The 22,518-nt window shown below is 40.2% G+C and overlaps 1 protein-coding gene across 1 annotated transcript in view; it reads left to right on the top strand.

Annotated features, from left to right (window-relative positions):
* Window positions 1-12,642: 12,642 nt before the first annotated feature.
* nucks1a (nuclear casein kinase and cyclin-dependent kinase substrate 1a) overlaps window positions 12,643-22,518 on the top strand; it is a 42,228-nt gene continuing 32,352 nt past the window's right edge. The window contains exons 1-2 of the mRNA XM_060845074.1: window positions 12,643-13,076; window positions 15,444-15,487. Coding sequence (XP_060701057.1) covers window positions 13,060-13,076; window positions 15,444-15,487 — 61 coding nt within the window. The 5' untranslated portion in view covers window positions 12,643-13,059. The remainder of the gene's footprint in view (window positions 13,077-15,443; window positions 15,488-22,518) is intronic.

Here is a 22,518-nt window from a genome sequence, read left to right as displayed (position 1 = left end):
CCTTCTATGACTAAATATTTGTTTGCAGATTTCCTGAAATTCACCTTTTGTGAACATAAATATTACTTCAATCCAGAAATCCTCCTTTAGACCAATAGTGTATTAAAAATTGTTATTGGCCTTTATCACCTAAAATGCAACTCTTGAGAATGAATTACTAATCACATGCTGACATTTGTTGTCATTTTGTACCACTGTATAAACCAGTTATTTTGCATGCTGTAGTTCCTAGGCTTGATACCAGTTTAAGAATTTGGCAAAATCTGTAAAACCTGAATTGGGTTTTTGATTACTGAAAAAATCTGAATTCTCCAGGTAAATAAAGTGAAACTTTTTTTATTGCCTTTTTATTTTGTAACTTTTTGAGCAATGTCTATTTTTAATTTTGAAATCCTTTATCATTTTTCTGTATTGTAATTACAATGTTAGTGAATTGTTTCCGATGTTTAAACTTCCTCCATCCTGACACTGCCACAGTGAGCGTAGGATTGCCTTTCAGGTCTCCTCCAAATGACGCTGTAATTTGAGGCTGGTTGCAAGCAAATTCTCAGTAGTAGTATTTATGCTTTGCGTCCAGAAATCTCCAGACTATAATTTGTGTAGAAATAGTGACATTGGGGAAATCTTGCATAATAATAACATGCATAGTTTGATCACCTGTGAAACTTACTTCAATTTGCTAGTTAATAACTGTAAAAGTATTCTGAATAATTTAACACTTTTTTTATGGTAGTTTTAAGTTGATTCTGGGAAAGGGAAATTCATATTTCAAATTATAAATCCAATTGGCTTTGAATGTACACTTGAAATGATGAATACTTTTGGATGAGACTATGTACCAAATGTTAATCAACAAACTGGAATACCAGGAAGAAGTGATCATATCACTATTTTATAAACTCATTTACAATGATACTTATGCATGGGTTACACAATACCTGTACTTTCCTCAGCATGCAATTTTAATAGCTGGCACACTAAAAGGAAACATCATGCATGTAATGTTTGCAAAGCTCCTTTTTTTTTGAATAGTAAGTTCCCAACATTGCTTATGTCACCTGAGTGTATTGACCATAAATAGAAAGCCCCTTTCTCTGGTTCTGGCAAACTGGATACATTTTAAATTGAGCTGCTTGCGCTCTCGTGCTATACTTATGTACATATTGTGAAAAATGATGTGACCTGTGATTCTAATATAGGACTAACTCTGACTTCAGTGAAATGTTTCAACCTTGCAATGTGTGCTGTCATCTTTAACCTCAAACTGCATGCTTGTATTGATGACTAAGAATGCACTGCATGCTTGTATTGATGACTAAGAATGCAATCCATGACTACCTCATTCTGGTGCCATAAAAAAAAATTATAATCAAGTGAATTTCAGGCAGTCATGCACTTGTGGTTTTTGAATTTTTTAATGTGAAATGTAATATATGCAATAAAAACTTTTTTTTTTATTAAGTGTTCTGACTTCGTGGGTAAAGGTTGAATGCTTTAGACTTTGCTGTGGTTCAAAATCTAATCTAATTCCAAAACCCCTCATGATTTGAGAGAAAATCAAAAACAACAAACTGGGACAATGCAACAAGATGCTTCTATGTTGTAGCGCCCCAAGGATGGTGGAGAAATGAGAATTCAGCTGTTTTGCATACCACCCTTATCTGAAGTATTTGTTGTGAAAATGAGCTATTTTACTAGCTCCTGGGTGTTGCTGAATCTAGAAATGAAGCTTGGTTGTGAAATTTTTTAGGATGACTTCAAGATAAATTCATTTCCTGATTCCATGGCAATTGAGAGGGAATTTCCAACTTTTATTTGATTTTTCTGCTTTGAGAAATGGATAAACCAAAATGAAATTCCATATTTAAGTTGCCTTTTTAAGGTTACACACTGCTAGCTGAAATGCATGGGAATGGTGGCAGCTAATGCATGGAGAATTTTGGTTACTCGATCTTTACATGTGTTGATTTATTGTACTTTGGTAAACATGACAATGAAAAGGCTTTGTTCACAAGCAGGAGAGGAAGATTATCTTCAAGAACATACAGATCACAGGGTGAAAAATAACTTGTATAGAGTGACGAGCAGAAGGCTGGAAGGACACAGCAAGTTGGGCAGCATCAGGAGTAGAAAGTCAACATTTTGGGTGTAACCCTTCTCTGGGATTTAACACACGATGTGCACAAAGCAAGATCAACATTTGTTTGAGGTAGAGTCCATTCATCAGTCCAACAGCAGGGAAGAAGCTACTCTTGAACCTGCTAGTGTGTTCAAGCTTCTGTATCTCCTGCCTGTAGGAGAACACTTCAGGGGTGGGGTAAGTCTTTTTGGCAGCCTTGCTGCAGCAATAATGGACAAATGGAGTCCATGGCTGGAAGGTTGGCTACTGTGATAGAGTGCACAGCCCAGAATATCTTCTGTGGTTCCTTACAGTCGTGGACAGAGCAGTTGCCAAACCAGGCTGTTAAGCACCTGGCTAGTATGCTTTGTGGTGCATTTTTTCTTTAAAAATTTGTGTAAGAGGAGGCATGATTGTGCCCTCTTGACTGTCACATTGGAATTCCAAAACAGCTTATTGCCATTCCTAGAAACTTGGTACTACCAACCCCCCACAACCTTTGTTCTGCTGATTTTGTACATGCATTCTCATTTCTTCCTGAAGTCAATTATCAGTTTGTTTTGATGACATTGAGACAGGTTGTTAACAATGCACCACAACACCAAGCACAATTTCTCCTTTTCTCATCCTGACTGCTCATTGCTGATGACACTTAACGACTGAAACTCGTAGATAGTGTTTGGTTGGAATTTTGCTACTTATGGGTATTCAGGAAGTACAGTAGGTGGTTGAAAATGCAAGGGGGCCTTCAGTGTTGAGGGTTATTGTGGAGGAGGTACAGTTGTCAATCTTCACTGCTGTCTTGGCATCAGGAAGCTGAGGATACAGTTGTGCAGGGCAGAGCCAAGACCTAAAGCTGTTTTGAGATCAGTCTGGACAGGACAGTGAAGAAGTTGTAAATTTTAGTAATGCTGGAAAAGCACAGCAGGTTGAGTAGGAAAATCGACATTTCAGGCAAAAGTCCTTTTATCAGGAATGAAGGCTGGGAGCCTCGAGTGGAAAGATTGGGGGTGGGGCTGGGGAGAAGGTAGCCCAGACACAATAGGTGGGGATGAAGGTGATAACAGCGAGTCTGTTTCAGGACATAGTTGAAGAGCTTCAGGGCTGAGATGATGACCTGGGGGTTGCAGTGAGACACACTCCAGATTCTTGTAGAGAGAGGAGGAGAACTTCAAAGTAGGCATCCTTGCAAGAGGATTCACAGTAAGGTTAAAATCAACTGGGTGGGGGGGGAAGTGAGGACTACAGATGCTGGAAATCAATCTAGATTAGTGGTGCTGGAAAAGCACAGCAGGTCAAGTAGTCCAGCAGGAGTCTGATATCTGTGTCCTTGCCCTGATGTTCCAGGGATGAGTGGAGGGTTAGGGAAATGGCATCTGCTATAGATCTGTTTTACACAACTAGTTGAATTGTAAGGATTGAGTTAATACTTTTTTTTATAGTACTTAACGTTACAAGTTAGTTTGCAGAATTAAAGTCTTGTTACATTCACAAGAATGTTAACTATTTTTCTTTCACCAGGTGAAGGCAGTGCTGGTCATTGTGTCAAACATTTAGCTGTGGGTCTGGAGTCTCTCATAGGCCAGTCAGGTAAGGACAGCAGATTTCCTTCCCTGATAGACATTGATCTGGTTCTCTAATGTCTCCAACACTCAACAATGGATTCATTTTTAGACTCTTTAATTCCAGTTTTTTTTTTATTGAATCCAAATTCTACCGTCTGCAGTTCCTCAACATTGTCTGTCTGGGTCTCTGCATTAACAGTCCAGCAATTGATACCACTAAGCCTTTGCCTTCACCCTCCTTTTGCTTCCTTCTCTGCCATTTTAATGGAAACTTCTGAAGTTTGTGGATCATTAAATATAGCCTGGAAACTGAAGGTAGATGTGCCACTTGCAAACCTAGTGTATCCCTCTACTAGTAGTAGTTACATTATGAATTTAAAACAACATTGACTTTTGCTTTGTTGATTCAACTAAAACTTGGATCTGAGAACAGCAGATGTTTGGATCAGAAAGCCCAATCCAGCAGTGTGAGTCTCTTGTCAACTGAGTTCATGTACTTTGGAATTTGGTTAGTTGTCATTCTTGTAATTTGAAGATTTTGGGCTTGGAGCAGTTAATTTTAAAAAGCATCCCAACTTAATGATCAAGTGGTAGTTTTATATTGTCTGACATGTGAGGACTGCAGATGCTGGAAATCAGAGTTTAGATCAGTGTGGTGCTGGAAAAGCCCAGCAGGTCAGGCAGCATCCTGCTCCTATGATATCATACAGCACTTGGTATGTAAATGGGGATTGCGATATGAAGCATCAGAGCTTGTTCATGTTCTAACTAATTGGTTTGGATACTGGGAGCCAACTAACTTATTGACAGGCTGATTATTAGATGGGCATAAAACGTCAACTTTATTTGGGGGTGGGAAAAAACCCTCGTACAAATTAACATATATATTATACAGGAATGCTCACTAAGTGGGATATGAATATTGATTCTTGTATAAGCATTAGTAACATGGAAAAATTTCTCTCTCTTCCTGGTTTGGTTTCTAGTCGTTTTGCAGCAGTAGGGTTTCACTTTATTGAAAATGTAGATTTTGTTCCTGTACCCTTTTTTCAATATGAATTTGAATGCCTGAGTTGATGCTTTTGAGTTTGTAGGCCTGTATCCTGAACCGGAGGTTTCTAATTCAGTCATAGAACCCTGCAGTGTGGAAGCAGGCCATTCAGCCCCATGGAGTCCACACTGGGCATCCCACCCCCTCCGTGTCCACTCTATCCCTGAAACCCTGCATTTCAGATGGTTAATCCACATCCTTTGGATTGAGAGGAAACTGGAGCATCCTGAGACAATTCCAGCAGACGCTGGGAGAATGTCTATCTGTCTGTGTCTGTCGCATGGTCACCCAAAGATGCATGGAATCGAACCTGGAGCTGAGAGGTGGCAGCGGTAACCACTGTGCCTCCCCAATAGTTCAATTATTTCCATTCTTAATTAGTTGCAATATAAATGCGCTAGGTGGAAATGCTTTATGTGCCGGCTTTTGGCTTCCATGCCTTCTGGATGGCTATTAATTGTTCAGGTTTCAAATGGAATATGGGAAGAAATTGAAGAAATTTTCATGTAGATGAATTGAAACTACATTATGTTTTAATACACTAGTTTTTAAAATCTAGTGTAAAATCTTGTACATTTTGAATATATCGCATGAAATATCATTTAAATATAACTGCTCTTCTATTTTATTCCTCTTTATGCTGCAGAGCCTCTATCTCCTATTCAGGTATGTGGTTTGCACATGCAACAAGAAATAGAGGGATATGAAGTGTAGTACCCCCAAGATCAACAATGATCATACTAAACAGTGGAGCAAGCTTAACGGGCCATATGTTCTACTTGAATTATTCTGTGAGCTGCTCTTTTTTTTAAAAAAAAATAAAGACCTATCATGCTTGCAGATAGGTGGAAGATTTCAGTAACTGATTCTTGTCCTATGTTGAGACTCTGCACTATACATGCGTCTGTATAAAACTGCTGGATGAGGAGGTTTGCTATATTTTTGTAAGCCATATCAGATGCATTTGGTTTAAACACCTGTCATGGAAAAGTGAACTTATTATGGACTTCATTTAGTGTCGGTGTCAAGTAATTCTAAAACGGAGAATATGATTGTAGAAAGCACTTATCGTGGATTTGCTATTCAGTTTGTGATTTTTAAGTCCAGTTTCATAGCTTTTTTTTTTCAACCTTTGGTTTGGAAATGACGCCTTTCAATATTAACTTCCACAGTTTGTGCCAAATACGAGATGTATGTTGGAAGGACATTGAGTTTGTGATCAGTTTGTAAAGTTTCATAGGAAACAATTCATTAAATTCTTTACTAGTCTTAAAGGGATAATTAAGTTCTCTTGATATTTCACTTGGGCCAAAACTCTACCGAAAACTTACTTGCACTACAAGCCCCAGACTTTGACATAAACTGAAGGGACAAGGAAAAAGTAGAAGACCACCTCAATCTTGCAATACCGTTTCTAGCATGCAACTATACTAACCCTTAGTGTTTATTAAATACTACACCTCTGATAACCAAGATGTGGTGATGCTTCTAGCAACAAGAACAGATTTGAGCTGCTGAAATCCAAATTGTGTAATGTTCTTGAAGCTTTGTTTTTGAAACACAAAATGGGACAAGTATAATATGGTTGGTTGCCTTCAATAGAAGGGTGGTAATATATATTTATAACAGATTTACTACCATCTTAAATTAATTTAACATTCAAATTTTTCTTGACAATGAATTGAGTGACTTGTAAGTTTCGAATTACTTTGAAGGGTTGATGTTGCTGAACTACTGAGAGTTCCATAGTGCACTCTAGGTGCAAAGGATTTATATCAATAACAATGGCATATGTACTCTGTAATTTTCAACTTTTTTTGTCATTCCTTTTACAGGTGAAGGTTTCAACAGCCCTTTTTGTGATCTCAAATGTTGTAATACTGCCTTGGCAAGCCTCCTGCTTTATCACTCTCCATGAACTTAAGCTCATCAGGAACTCGCTGTCTAACTCTGAATTTGCACCATCTCATTTGTGTACAATATTGTACTCTGACTTTGAACTCCCAATTTCTGAATGTTTCTACTTTAATGTTATCCTCACATGAAGTTGCCCTAGATGGCAAAGAGTAAGGCCACTTATGTAACTTTCCCAATCTTAGAACTCTCCATGCCTTTTGGTCCTACTTCGACTCTGCTGCTTCATTGAATTGTAATCAGAGTCGGTGTTGGTTGTTCTACCATTTTTGAGTAGAGTTTCACATAATGAAATCAGGGACCCTTTGGTCCAAATGGTCCACGCTGACCTTATTCCTAAACTGAACTAGTCCTACCTGCCTGCACTTGGACCATAACCCTCAAATTTTTCCTACTAGTGAACTTATCCAAATGTCTCAACATTGTAACTCTGCCTATATCCACCATTTTTCTCTGGCATCTACTCCACACCATTTGTTTTTAAAATAAAACAAGTCCCTCCTGTAGTTAAATTTTTCCCTCCCCTTAATATGACCCCTAATTTTGAACAACTCCACACCCCTAGGAAAAGACCCTTGTTATTCATCTTATTGATGCCTCTCATAATTATTGAAACTTGTTTCCTCTAGTCAAAAGTCCCAGCCTTTCTAGTGTTGTTTTTTTTCCTTTGGTTGCTGTAACTCAAACCTTCCATTCCTGGCAACATCTTGGTAAACTTTTCTGAATCCCCTCTTCTGAGTCATGAAGAGGATTGATGAGGACAGAGCGGTAGATGTGATATATGTGGACTTCAGTAAGGCGTTCGACAAGGTTCCCCATGGGAGACTGGTGAGCAAGGTTAGATCCCACAGAATACAGGGAGAACTAGCCATTTGGATACATAACTGGCTCAAAGGTAGAAGACAGGTTGGTGGTGGAGGGGTTTTTTTCAGACTGGAGGCCTGTGACCAGTGGAGTGCCACAAGGATCTGTGCTGGGTCCACTACTTTTTGTCATTGACATAAATGATTTTGATGTGAGCATAAGAGGTACAGTTAATAAGTTTGCAGATGACACCAAAATTGAAGATGTAATGGACAGCGAAGAGGGTTACCTCCGATTACAACAGGATGTTGACCAGATGGGCCAGTGGGCTGAGACGTGGCAGATGAAGTTTAATTCAGAAAAATGCGAGGTGCTGTATTTTGGGAAAGCAAATCTTAGCAGGACTATGCACTTAATGGTAAGGTCCTAGGGAGTGTTGCTGAACAGAGACCTTGGAGTACAGGTTCATTGCTCCTTGAAAGTGGAGTCGCAGGTAGATAGGATAGTGAAGAAGGCATTTGGTATGCTTTCTTTTATTGGTCAGAGTATTGAGTACAGGAATTGGGAGGTCATGTTGCGGCTGTACAGGACATGGGTTAGGCCACTGTTGGAATATCACGTGCAATCCTGGTCTCCTTCCTATTGGAAAGATGTTGTGCAACTTGAAAAGGTTCAGAAAAGATTTACAAGGATGTTACCAGGGTTGGAGGATTTGAGCTATAGGGAGAGGCTGAACAGGCTGGGGCTGTTTTCCCTGGAGCGCCGGAGGCTGAGGGGTGACCTTATAGAGGTTTACAAAATCGTGAGGGGCATGAATAGGATAAATAGACAAAGTCTTTTCCGTGGGGTCGGGGAGTCCAGAACTATCTGGCATAGGTTTAGGGTGAGAGGGAAAAGATATAAAAGGGACCTAAAGGGGCAACTTTTTCACACACTGGGTGGTACATATATGGAATAAGCTGCCAGAGGAAGTGGTGGAGGCTGGTACAATTGCAACATTTAAAAGGCATTTGGATGGGTATATGAATAAGAAGGGTTTGGAGGGATATGAGCTGGGTACTGGCAGGTAGGACTAAATTGGGTTGGGATATCTGGTTGGCATAGACTGTTTTGACCAAAGGGTCTATTTCCATGCTGTACATCCCTACGACTATTAACTTTATCCCGTGTACAACTTCTGTTTCCTCCTGATAGCCTTTGAACTGTTGCATACTGTTTCTCATTGCATTTAAGAAAAGGATTTTGCCAGGATCCTAAACCAAATCTCTGTCCCAGTGACCAGTCTTTTAAAAGAAAAGCCTTACATTTTAATAGTGCTTTCCACTGTCAGTCAATGCAATACTTCATTAGCTGATAGCCATTGTTATAATTTAGGATACATGACACTTAATATGCACACAATTATGCATATGCAAAGTGACTGGAATTATCTTGTGATGTTGATTTTGAAGGATAACTATTGGATGGGGTCTGTTGAAAATACCCCTGCTGTACTTAACATTATTTCAAAGGTGCTTTTATTCACAACACATACGATACTACTGATACTGGAAAACTGAAACAAAAACAGAAAATGCTGGAGAAGTGCAGGTAGAAGCATCTGTGGAGAAAAGATTAGAGGTTTTGAAACTGGTGTGATTCCTCATGCAGCACAAGGAGGCCCGGCCTTGACTTAATACAGGCAAGAGGACATCATCTTTTGATATTTCCTCACTACTGCATTACTTTTTCCTGCCCTTTTTTTGTACTAGTTTCCTGAAGTAGGATTTTAATCTACAGCCTTCCACTGGAGAAGGTGAGTGCTTACCCTTTTAAGCCACAGCAAAACATTATTTCCCACAACATCACAACCATAAATATATAGTGCAGAAAGAAGCCATTCAGCTCATTTTCTGCACTGGCCCCTCAAGCAAACAACATTATTACCTGGGAAATATGCTGCAGGTTGTTGATCTGGCCTGCTTGAACTTTCCTGTGTTCAATACAGTAGCACAAACAGACTTGAAAGTTATAGGTCACGAAGGAAGAGTCAGGAGCAAAGTGGATCCAAAATCAGCTGAATGATAGGACAGTAATGGTTACTGTATTTTTTTTTCCCAGGTGAATGATGTTGTATTGGAGTTTCTTAGGGACTGGTATTGGGATCATGGCTTTTCCTGATTATTTATAATCTAAGATGTTTGGTGTTCATGGAAGAATTTCAAAGTTTGCAGATGACACAATTTGGAATAATTTTCAAACTGAGGATAGTGCAGAACTCCAGAAGAACATAGACTAGTTAGTGGAGTAGGTAAGGAGGTGACAGATGAAGTATGAGATGCTGTAGAGGCAGATGAATGTGGATCTATATGCGCAGAGTCATAGAGTTGTACAGTATGTGAATGGACCCTCCGATCCCTTTTTAAATGTTGTAATTGTACCAGCGTCTACCACTTCATCTGGCAACTTTTTCTGTACACGCACCACCTTCTGTATGAAAAAGTTGCCCCTTAAGTATCCCCCACCCAGGGAAAATACCTTGGTTATTCACCCTATCCATGCCCTTCATGATTTTATAAACTTCCTTTAAGGTCAGCCAACAGCCCCTGATGCTCCAGAGAAAATAACCCCAGCCTATTCAGATTCTCCCTGTGGCTCAAGCACTCTAACCCGAGAAACATCCTTGTAAATCCTTTTCTGAACCATTACAAGTTTCACAACATTCATCCTATAGCAGAGAGATCAGAATTGTACGCAGTATTCCAAAAGTGGCCTTACCAATGTCCTGTTCAGCTATAAATTGACCTCCCAACTCTTATACTGAATACACTGACAGCTAATGGCAAGCATACCAAATGCTGCTTTCACTATCCTACTTACCTGCACTCCAAGGTCTTTGTTCAGCAACACCCCCCAGTACCTTACTATTAAGGTGTAAGTCCTCCTTGATTTGCTTTTCTAAATTGCAGCATTTAAATGAAACTCCGTTCATTTGGCACTCCTTGGCCATTGGCCCATCTGACCAAGATCCTGCAGTACTCTGTCCACTGCACCCCCAATTTAGTGTCATCTGCAAACTTATTAACCATCCCCCCTATGTTCACATACAAATCATTTATAATGACAAAAAGCAGTGGGCCCAGCACTGATCCTTGTGGCACACCACTGGTCACAGGCCTCTAATCTGCTAACTACTGAGCCTCTGTGCGTGCCTAGTTCTTCAAAAAACTCATCAAGTTATTGAGACATGATTTCCTACGCATAAAGCCATATTGACTATCCCCACTCAGTCCCTGCCTTTCCAAATACATGTAAATCCTGTCTCTCAGGATTCTTTCCAATAACTTGCCCACCACCGATATCAGGCTCACTGGTTTATAGTTCTGTGGCCTTTCCTAACTATCTTATCATTAAAAGTGGCAGGATAATTAGTGGTATTTCAAGCAGTAAGTAAAGCTTGGCTTTATTCTTGTGTTCTATACCCCTATTAAGAAGGTGACGCACTTCTTAGACCTTGGCCAGTGTTGTGTATGGCTCTGAACACCACATTATAGAAAGGATATGAACTTATTGGAAAGGTTTACAAGAATTATTCTAGGGATGAGAACTTCAACTGAAGTTAGATTGAAACAGTTAAGACTGTTCTCTGTGCAGAGAAGAACACTAAAAGGAGATCCGATGAAGGTTTAAAAAAAAATAGCTGGCTACATACAGAGGGAGGAACCTGTTCCTTCTTGTAAAATGAACAAGGGGACAGATTTGAAGTGATGTGCAAAAGCAACAAAGATGATAGGTAAAGACTTTAGTTTCCCCAACAAGTAACTAGGGTATGGAATTCACTGTCCGAACGTATGGTACAAGTGGGTTAGGTTGACCAAGTTAAAAATTACACAAACCAGGTTATAGTCCAATAGGTTTATTTGAAAATACTAGCTTTCGGAGCACTGCTCCTTCATAACGTAGCTCTGAAGCAGGTTCCTAAGACATAAAATATATAGGAAAAGTTCATAGTTGCATGCAACTGAAATGATCTATTGAACAAACACAGTTTGCTGTGAAGTCTTTTATCTTTTAGAAAAGCTTTCAGTTCATTAATGTGTAAGTCCAGAACTTCATAAAAGAACTTAAAAGTTCTGAGATTTTTATATAAAAGTCACTTTTTCACATTGTAGCAGGAGGTAGAGGGGCAGGAGTATGCCTGGTAGGGGGTGCACTGTGGGCAAGTCAATTTCTACACTATAGGTAATTTTAATGCAATTGGATTGTGTACTGATGCCTCATTGTGCCAGGGACAGTGGTTCGATTCCAACCTGGGCTGACTCAGTGGAGTTGCACATTCTCCCCATGTCTGTGTGGGTTTTCACCAGGTGCTTTGGGTTTCTTATGTGAACTGACCATACTAAATTGCTCATGGCGTTCAGGGATGTGTAGTCTAGGCGCATTAGTCAGGGGTAAATGTAGGGGAATGGATTTGGGTGGGATACTCTTTGGAGGGTCGGTGTGGACTTCCACCTTGTAGGGGTTCGATGATGTTGGTGTTGAAGGGCTGCTGTGGGCACGATGGGCGGAATGGCCTTATCCTGCGCAGTTAGACTTCTGCGATTCTGCATCAAGATGGCGGTGCCAGGTTTTGCCGCCAAATTTCGGCGGGGCTGCCGCGAAATGTGAGGGAAAAAAAATCACAAACGTTATTATAAAATGTACCTCTGCGCGGAGAGACGATATCTTTGTGAAGCTCATTCCGACAACTTGCAAAACTATATTTTTATATAATTACGAAGTGGCATAACTGGGGGGGGGGGGGGGGGGGGGGCGGCATGGCGAATCTGTCGCCGCGAAATCGCAGACTCGCCCACTTTGAATAAATCGCCATGTTATTTCACCGAGAGAAACAAGGCACTGGCACAATCCCCCCCCCCGCCTGCAGTTTTTAAATAAAAACCTTGCCAGGGCGCTCCTCCCGGTTTTCGTGGACTCCTTTGGCACGTTTCCCCTGCGAATCTACCGAAGCGAAACGTCGCCGTTCGCTGGCGCGGAGGAGCTGCAACCGAACGTGTTTGTTCGCCCCGCCCCTGCCACCAACGGCCGCTGATGGGCAGGCGTCCCGGCCAATCGGGGAGCGGGTTGATTTTCAAACGGGCCAACGGCGGCGCGGCTGATGGCGCACCGGCCAATGGGCATGAGGTGAAGGGGCGGGACTCTGCCTGGTAGGGGGCGCACAGCGAGTTAGGTTGCCCTGGAAGTATTTTGCTCTTTTATCTCCTAGTTGTCCATTTACTGAGGGAATTCAGTCACATTTACTCCCTGTCTTTAAATACAGATCTATTTCAAACAACAAATAATAACAACAACCGGTTCAGGCGCTGGGCTCTTTTTTTTACAAAAATCGGAATTTTATTTCCACTCATTCTTTAAATTGAAAAAAATAAATATATAAATACATTAAAAGAAAAGGGGGAGGGGGTTTGTAATTGGTCGCCCGCCCGTGCGCTGAAGCCTGAGGCCTGCGGATTTTTGTTTTCTTTTTTTTTAAAAGAAATTATTAATTTTACGACTGAAGAGAAAACGGGAGAGAAATATATTCTCTGGTTTTATTCTTCGAAAACCCTCTGGTTCCCGCCGAAGAGATGTCGAGACCTGTCAGGTTCGTATGTGCAGCATTTAAATTCATGGGGGAATTCAGTGCGAATTTGTCTCTTTTTTTCTCAAAGAAATCGCCCAGGAATTCATTTCTTAAAGTGGGTCCACGCTTCAAGGGCGACCCTCTACTCGTTTATTTTCTCTCGACTCCTTTCCCTCTTCCACCCTCCCCCTTTATTTTTGTCCGTGTTTTGTAATAGTCTCCGTTTAAAAATGTGCACGCTTGTCTTTCCCTTGACCTTTTTTAAGATATATTTTTATAGCGTTCATTTTAATCCCTGAATTAAAACCATAAAGTGCCCCCTTTCCCGTCTCTTGTGGCACCCCGCCCCCCTATCTTATTATAATGTACTATACCGTTTGTGCTCTGTGTAGCACAACAGCTGAATCTTGAAATCCGATTTAAATCATTGCCTTTTTATCTATCGTGTGAATCGAGTCGTTCAGTTTAATTTGAGGGGCTCCATGTTTTGCTCTAATGTGGTGTAGACCTTGGTGTATGCAAAATGTATTTACATATGCGTTGCGGTGTGTGCTTCTTAAGGCACGTGTGCGATTCCTGTTTTTAAACTCTTGTATCCCGTGTAAGGTTTAGCAAAGTCAGCATCTGGGTCTCCATTTTGAATTGTGTCCTGTAAAAGACATGTGGTTTCTGGGAAGTTGGAGGAACAAGTGGGCTCATGCTGTGACTGCATTCCAAATGACTGTTGTTCTGAATTCCTTGTGAAGTAAATAGGAAACTTATGTCTTTCAAATGATCACATTATCCATTGCTCTTAACAAGGTACCTGAGGAGCTATCATGGCAGACCTTTGTTTTAAGTCAATTAAATGTGTATCTCTAATAGTCTGATCCTTTCAGCTTGAGTTCTGTGACTGGAAGTGAGCAGAGGATGTATTTGAGCAAAAAGGATAGAATGTGCAATCATAGTCCTAGATCCATTCAGTTTCAAACCTATTTAGAATGCAAATGTAAAATATTGTTTTCCACTCCAACATGAGTATTTATTAAATTCTGATACTATCATTTTAATTTTTTTGCTCAAAATCATTTTGGGTATTTAACTATAGAAAATACTAGAACTAGGCCACAGATCTGGCAATATCTGTGGTGAGTTAACATTCGAAAGTGATCACCTGGCTGATTTTCAGATCTTTCAGGTTTGTCATAGAGACGTATAGCACGGAAACAGACTCTTTGGTCCAATTCGTTCCTGCCAACTAGCTATCCCAACCCAATCTAATCCCACCTGCTAGTACCTGGCCCATAATCCCTCCAAACCCCACCTATTCATATACCCATCCAGATGCCTTTTAAATGTTGCAATTGTACTAGCCTCCACCACTTCCTCTGGCAGCTCATTCCATATACGTAACACCCTCTGCGTGAAAAAATTGCTCCTTTGGTCTCTTTTATATTTTTCCTCTCTTACCCTAAGCCTATGCTGTCTAGTTCTGGACTCCCCCACCCCAGGAAAGAGACATGTCTATTTATCCTATCCATGCCCCTCATAATTTTGTAAACCTCTATAAGGTCACCCCTCAGCCTCTCCCTAACCTACTCAACCTCTTCCTATAGCTCAAATCCTCCAACCCTGGCAACATCCTTGTTAATCTTTTCTAAACCTTTTGAAATTTCATAACATTTTTCCAATAGGAAGGAGACCAGAATTGCCATTGAGTATTTTCCAGGGTTTTCTTTTGCATTTGTTGTTATAGATCCTATTTTTGGACAATGCTAATGACAAGACCTTTTAGAATTCACTGTGTGACTAGAGAGACTTCAAAAGGATTTTAGACTTAATCTGGACTTGGTTTACTCTTGCTCTTCATCCTGATACTAATTCCTCCCACTACCACTCCTCCCCAATCCTCGGAAGGGACACATTGTTCTCATGCAGGAGAAAGTGAGAGGGCACCAGATTTTTGTAAATATCTTATCATTATTGTTGGATTTCATTGAAATGGTGCCACTTAGGCAGCAATCAGTCTTTCAAAATTTTAACTTGAAACTTTATTTCATCACAACTTTAGTGCTTTGATTTAAAAACAAAATGTCGTGGAAGCTGGAATTCTGAAACAAACACTGTGCTGGAGAAACTCTGCAAGCCTGGCAACACCTGTGGAGAGAGCAACAGTAAATGTTTTGAGCCCGTTCTGTCTCTTCAGAGGGATGTTTCCCTCTCCACTGCTGCCCCACCTACTCAGTTTCTTCAGCATTCTGGTGTGTGATTGTGCATGAATCTTTCGGTGTGGGTTCGTGTATTAACTAATAAAATAAGTTTGTTTCTAGTCTCTTAAAGTAATTGGACATCTTGTGGGGCTTCACAAGAACATTATAAAGCAAAATTAACTATTTTCTGTTTTCCCAGGAATAGGAAGGTCATTGACTACTCCCAATTTGAAGACTCTGATGGTATGTACTATACATGACATCAGGTAATTTTAAGTAGCTTGTCTTGTGACTTTTAAAAAAAAAGCCATCCCTAACTTTTTGAGATCACAATTTATATTGTATGTTTTCGTGCAACCATCTACCCCACAGGCATCAACTCTTCAAACAATTACTTGTATTTATTTATTATCTTTTTAAAAAATTGGCTAATAACAAAGAGCTTCACAGAAGCATTATCGAACAAATTTTGACATTAAGAAATATTGACCAAAAATTTGGAGAGTTTGAGTGAAGAAGAGAGCGAGACAGAGATGATGAGGTTTGGGTAGGTAATTGGGTCTTTCACTGAAGCTATGGTCACTTGTAATGCAACAAATAAAACAGAAGTACATAAGACTGAATTAGACCTTAGAATTCTTTGGGAAAAATGAAAGGATGCAGCCACAGATGGATTTTGAAGTAATGGTAACATTTTCAGATAACACATCATCAGTCTGTTGATGATGAACAGGGTTTGGTGCCAGTCTTGTGAATATTTGTTTTCTTAAATCCTGATTCCTTGATGTGGCTAATTTATATTGTATGTTTTTGAGGTTCTGTAAATGGGCAGAGGCTTTTTAAATGGACTTGAGTTTAAGGATGGTGAAAAAAAGGAGGGAGGATAAAATAGCGTTAGTATAGACAAGTCTTGCAGTTATAATGGTATGGATGTGAGTAGAAGAGCATGTGCAGAAGCTGGGTTTGTTGAAGTAGGCAGTCTGTATGAAACAACTGTGTGGTTAGATGCTCATCTCTTGGTCAAATATGACATCAGGGTTGCATGTGACCTGATTTGTCTTCAGGATCGACAGGCCAAAGCCCGGAATTGGTGGTAATAAAATGCGGTTTGAAGTGGGACCAAAGATCGTGGCTTTGGTTTCTCTGATGTTGAGTGGGTATATTTCTGCTAATCCAGTTCTTGAAATCAAAGGGGTGGTCGATCAGACAGTAGAGAAAGATGGTGATGAGTGTTTTCACCTTATGTGTGGAACCTGATATTCTGTTTTAAATTATGCTGTCAAGGGTCAGCATGCATGTGAGAAGTGGCATGGGGCCAAGAATAGATTCTTGGAAGATCCCAGAGGAATAGTACAGGCGTGAGAAGATAAGCCATTGTAGATTGTTCTCTGACTACAATTGAAGGGATAACAATGGAATTGGGTGAGGACAGCCCTTTTCACCTGGATGAGGAAGGGGCATCGAAGGAGATGATGTCATTAGTCAGCTGCAGAAAAATTGAGAAGTTTGGAGGAATTGTCTGCTGTAGTCATACATAAGCTATCTTCTGTAACTTTTAAGATCAAATTAGCAGAGTTTGAAATCTGATTTGAGGGATTCTGATGTAGCATTTCAGGAAACATGAATTTGGGAATGGACAACACCTTCAAAAACTTTTGTGCGTTGTTAAAGATGAAATGGAAGCTTGCGATTATTACCCAAAAGTGGGGTTTATGAGGAGAATGGTGATGAATGGTAGATTTGAACGTGAATGGGACAGCAACTTAGAAGAGAAAATAGCTTACTATCATGTAACAGGGCTTGGAGAGAAAGTTGAGTGGACAGCAGTTAAGGGGGAATAGGTCTCATGGACAAGATAAGCCTGTTTTGAACTGTATGTCTATTTATGTATTTTCCAGGGCAGATTTTTTCTTTCACTTTTTTTCTCGACTTTGCCTCCCTGGCCAATAACAGGCAAATGTTTGGTGTTCTCTGTAGTATCATAGAATTCCTACAGCGTGAAAGCAGGCCTTCTACCCAGACCCATCTTCTTCTTGAAACCCTGCATTTCCCATGGCTAATCCATCTAGCCTACAAATCCCTGGACATGACGGGGCAATTTAACATGACCAATCCACTAAACCAGTGCATCTTTGAACTGTGGGAGGAAACCGGAGCACCCAGAGAAAACCCTTCCTGATGCTGGAAGAACATGCACACTCCATGTAGGCAGTTGCCCAAAGCTGGAATTGAACTTACATCTCTGGCGCTGTGAGGCAGTTGTGCTAACCACTGAGGCACCTGTGCTGCTCTCCTTCCATTAAATTAAGCGCAAATACACTGTCAAATCTGACGCTATCTGGTTTGTATTTTCATAACATTTATGCTGGATGTCAGTGTCAAAAATGGCCCACTTTGGAATCTGCAAATATTTTTGAAAAGAAGAATTTAAAATTACATTTTGCAAGTTGAAGGTTTAAGCATGTAAATTTGTGCAATGATAGGTTGATTTTGTAGTAATTGAAGAATTCCTGAAGAAGGGCTCATGCCCGAAACATCGACTCTCCTGCTCCTTGGATGCTTCCTGACCTGCTGCGCTTTTCCACCAACACATTTTCAGCTTTGTAGTAATTGAGCAAAGCATACATAATCTTCGTGGTGAGGCAAGAAATTTCTGTTCATTTTTACCACAAACTTGACAATTTCTGAAAGAGTAGGTTAAAATTCTGCAGTGTGCAATTCCCATGTAATCTAATGTAAGCATCAGTTTATTTGGACATTTATATAAGCCTGTTGCATCCTCTGGAAGGTCTGAAGAACTGGGCATTACCACTGTTGCAATTTTCAACAAACATCTAAAAGATAAATGCTCTGAATGTTCATTTATTAGATGCTGGTCATGCTATGCAAAGAACTCTTCTGCTGTTCCCTGAAGGGTAGTATGCGCTTTGATTTCCTTGGCAGCCTTTCGAGATTAAAGATTGTTTTCCAGTCTTGTTATGGATTCTGAGGTAACAAACATGAAAAGCTGGAAATGTACACCTAGTCAGAGGTGGGGCAACTGTTGTTTGAAAAGGTGAGTGGATGGGGTGCTTAGATTTTTGCACACTCCTATTTGTGTTTGGCCTCCACCTATGCCTATTGGATATGCTCAAGCAAGATGGCAGCTTCATTGAAGGTTGCCCTTGAAGGTTTTTCTCTGCCCAGTTGTTAACCGTTTGCTGTGACAAAGCTTAAAGTGCAGGACTGTTTTGGAAGTCTTCTATCAGAAATGTAGAACATGTGGCCTGCCCAGTGCAGCTGTTTGACAATAATGAGTACCTCTGTGCAAGGGGTGTTGACCTGAGAAAGACCACTGACATTGGAGCATTTATCATGCCACTGGATTTGCAGGATTTTATTGAAGGCACTGCTGATGGTATCTCTCGAGGGATTTGTGGTGTCTGCTGTAAATTGTCTACCTCTCTGACACATCTGGACAGCATAGTGACTTAGTGGTTGGCACTGTTGATTCCACCTTTGGGGGACTATTTCATCTTGTCTACACATCTCTGGACACGATGGGGCAATTTAGCATGGTTCTGTGTGGAGATTGCACATTCTCCCCATGTCTGTGTGGATTTCCTCTGGTGCTCCAGATTCCTCCCACTCCAGAAGTGTGTAGTTTAGGTGGATTGGGTGTGCTGAATTGCCCTATAGGGCCCAACGATGTGCAGGTTAGGTGGATTAGCCATGGGAAATGCAGGGTTACAGGGATAGGGTAGGGGAATGAGTCTGTGTGGGATGCTGTTTGGAGGTTCAGTATGGATTTGATGGACTGAATGGCCTGCTTCCACACTGTGTAGAGAATCTGTGATTCTATGTTTCAACCGTATAGACCATGAGTTCGTTGTTGTGTTATGAGGACCAAAGCTTGCAGCAGGTGGAGAATGTTGATAGATTTAAGGAGATTGTCAACTGGGAGGAATTATGAATAGAGTCTAGAAGAAGGCCATGTGTAGAGGTTGCAACTGCTGTTTGCATTGTCTTAGATTTGTCTTACTGTGAAAATGTCCATTATGCCTCTTGATGGACAAATACACATTATGATTTCAGAAGGAGCTCTTTAGCCATTGGGAGGAGACTTGATGCAGTGACCGTAGGGGCATACGTTTTGTAGTTACTGTGATCTGTATTATCAGTTTTTATTCTTTCTATATCCAGAAGTGCTCTTATACACAACTGAACATTTTCTGTTCTCCGATCACCAAACAGTCCATCTATTAACCACCAGTAAAACTGCTACCCTTTTTTTTCTGCAATCAGTCTAATTCTTGGAAATGAAGCACCTACTTATCTGTCATTGTTGAGATCCTTTGTTCAAACAATGCCAGCATCACCCAAGTCAAGACTAAAACTGAAGACTATTTGACAAACCATTGCTTGTCTTTTTTAGCCTGACATTGTCAATAGCCTGCAATTACCAGAATTATTCAATACCTGGTAATTAACTTAGTGTTTCTGAATGAAGAGGAACTGCAGAATGTCCTAGTGCCTAGTCTGCCCTTTAAAACTATTGCAAACATACCTGTAAGGAGATTATAGGTTTTTCTATCTGGAAATTTAAGATTGGTACAATGAGAATGGCCAGCAGATCCATGAGTTGCTGAATTGCAAGTGCAAAGTGATCTTGAATGCTGTCACTTCCTGACTCCTAACCCTGTCCATTACCTGAAAGGTACAAGTCAGGAGTGTGATGAAATAATTGCTTGGATGCGTGCAGCTCCAAAAACACTCAATTTGACACCATCCAAGACAAAGCAGCCCATTTGATTGGCACACATCTAATGCATCCACTCTATCTGAAGCTGTACAACGGAAGTATGTACTATCTCCAAGATGCACTGCAGAAATTCACCTTCCAAGAAGCAGTTTCCAAACCCATGACCGCTTCTCCTAGGAGGTGAAGGACAGTGTCCCATCTGTAAGTTACCCTCCAAGTCACTCACTATCCTGCCTTGACAATAATTACCATTCCTTCAGTATCCCTGGATTAAAATCCTGGAATCCCCAAAGGGCTTTGTAAGGTTTCTACAGCACATGGACTGTAGTGGTTTAAGAAGACAGCTCCTCAACACCTTCTCAAGAGTAACTAGGGATGGACAATAAATGCTGGCCAGCCAGTGACGCGCTCATCTCGCAAGTGATTTTTTAAAAAATCCTTGAAAAGCATTAGGAGTGCTTGAGCGAAAGAAAACAGGCCTACCGGCAAACTATGGTTGAGGTTCTAAAGAAACTGGGCCTTGTTATTTACTTAACAGCTAGGTGGTTTCTCAAAAAAATAGTGTGACAATGTAGAACTCCTTTACTACTGTGCTGAAGCGTTAGACTTAAGAAACAAAACATTTAGACGTCAGACACTAATACTCTCAAGACTGAACAGCTTTAATCTGTAAATATCTAATGGTAGTGCAAGTAGTACCATAGCTGCAAATGTGTTGCTGGTCAAAGCACAGCAGGTTAGGCAGCATCTCAGGAATAGAGAATTCGACGTTTCGAGCATAAGCCCTTCATCAGGAATAAGCCCTTCATTCTCCAGCATCTGCAGAACACATTTGCAGCTGTGATCTCCAGCATCTGCAGACCTCATTTTTTACAAGTAGTACCATAGATCATTTGTATTCAGTGACTACAATCTTTACAGTGAGTGATAATCCTATGACACTCAACTTATTTTAAGGTCTTTTCAGCCTATTGTGATCATGATTGTTCCAAGTGTGTGTTTGATGAGCAGTCCCTGCATTATAGTTATCCAAGTTTACTGGATTTCGATAAAGTGCAATCAGGCTAAGTAGAATGAAGATTAATGGCACATCTGTTTTCAAAATGACATTGGCAAAACAGGATTGGTGATGGTCTAAACAAACCCATTTGTTCAATTTATTATTTTACTTGCTGAGTTGGAAGTTATTTATTTATACGAAATGTAGGATTAATCAGCGTGGTTGTTTTGAGTTGACTTCTGTTTGAAAATTTCTGTTCAGATAAGATGTCTGTTTATTTTGATCTACTTTGTTATTATCCAGCTTCATTGGTGCAATGCAACCAAATTTCTTGTGGTAAGTTTTTTTTTCATATGATACTGAATGTGTGCGTCAAGACTGATTCCAAGCAGTGATATCCTTTTTTAGGTCTTGGATGTATTGTCATATCTGAAATATTTTGTTATCTTGTATTTCATTCCAATTTTTAATTGTAAGCTGCACCAGAGGCTCAGTACAGTGGTACATAAGGGGGTCTAGATATTGCAGTCAGTGGCACAGAATCATTGTTCGTTACCCTTGCAACTGCCCACAGTCTTTTTTGTGACTTAACATTTTTAGAAATTCTTTCCAGAGCAGTAAATTCTACACAAACTTCTCCTGGCAGAGAGAAAGAACAGGGTAAAAATGTGCACCTGAGATATGCAGAGTCAAAACCAGGAGGTTTTAAGGCTAACCAAAATTTATGTCACCAAAGTCATTTATATGAAAAATAAATGAGAAACAGGGAGACAAAAGGTTTTTTAAAATCTTTATATAAAATCTCTCTGTAATTAGATTGCCCTCTTGTTAAACTTCATTTTCATCTTCTAAGTTGGTTGGTAATTAATTAAGAAATGCAATTACAAAATGTCATTTGTACCTGCCCTAACCTGTTGCAAGCATCGTGGATATGCTCAATATCTTTGCATCCTACGTGTGCTTTAATTCCGCATCAACAAAACTTGTGAAGGAGCAGAAAAAGATTGGAGCTTCTGGAGTTTTTACTGTGTGCATGCAAACACAAGAAATTACTATAACACCACAGAAAGAAAATACAACCAGCGCTGGAAACTGGCAAGCAAAGTAAAATATGCCAAAAATATTCTGGGCAGACCACATCTATGGAGAGAAATAGTTAGCATTTAAAGTCAGCATCCCTCATCAGAATTAACTTTGAAGGTTCATCGACCTGAAACGTTAATTCTGTTTTCTGTATGTATGCTGACTAACCTACTGAGTATAACTGGCATTTTCTGTTTACACTTAAAGTTGTTGTTTGATTTGTTCCATAAAGGTGATTGCAATTATGCCAACTGCAAAAATTCAGGTGGATACAGTTACTCATTTGTCAGATTCTCAATTTTAATTTTGCTAAGTTGATCTCTACCAAGCTGTGCTGAAAGAGAGAGTTGTTCACTGCTAGTCCATGAACAAGGAGGGTAATATTGCCCTAGATTCTTGATTTTCATTGGTAGCCTCTTACCTTTGGTGGGGTGTATGTGGGTCACATAA

This window comes from Hemiscyllium ocellatum, chromosome 26 (genome assembly GCF_020745735.1).
Source record: "Hemiscyllium ocellatum isolate sHemOce1 chromosome 26, sHemOce1.pat.X.cur, whole genome shotgun sequence".
NCBI classification, from domain to species: domain Eukaryota; kingdom Metazoa; phylum Chordata; class Chondrichthyes; order Orectolobiformes; family Hemiscylliidae; genus Hemiscyllium; species Hemiscyllium ocellatum.
Note: the sequence above shows the minus strand (reverse complement) of the source record. Positions and strands in the feature narration are given on the sequence as shown.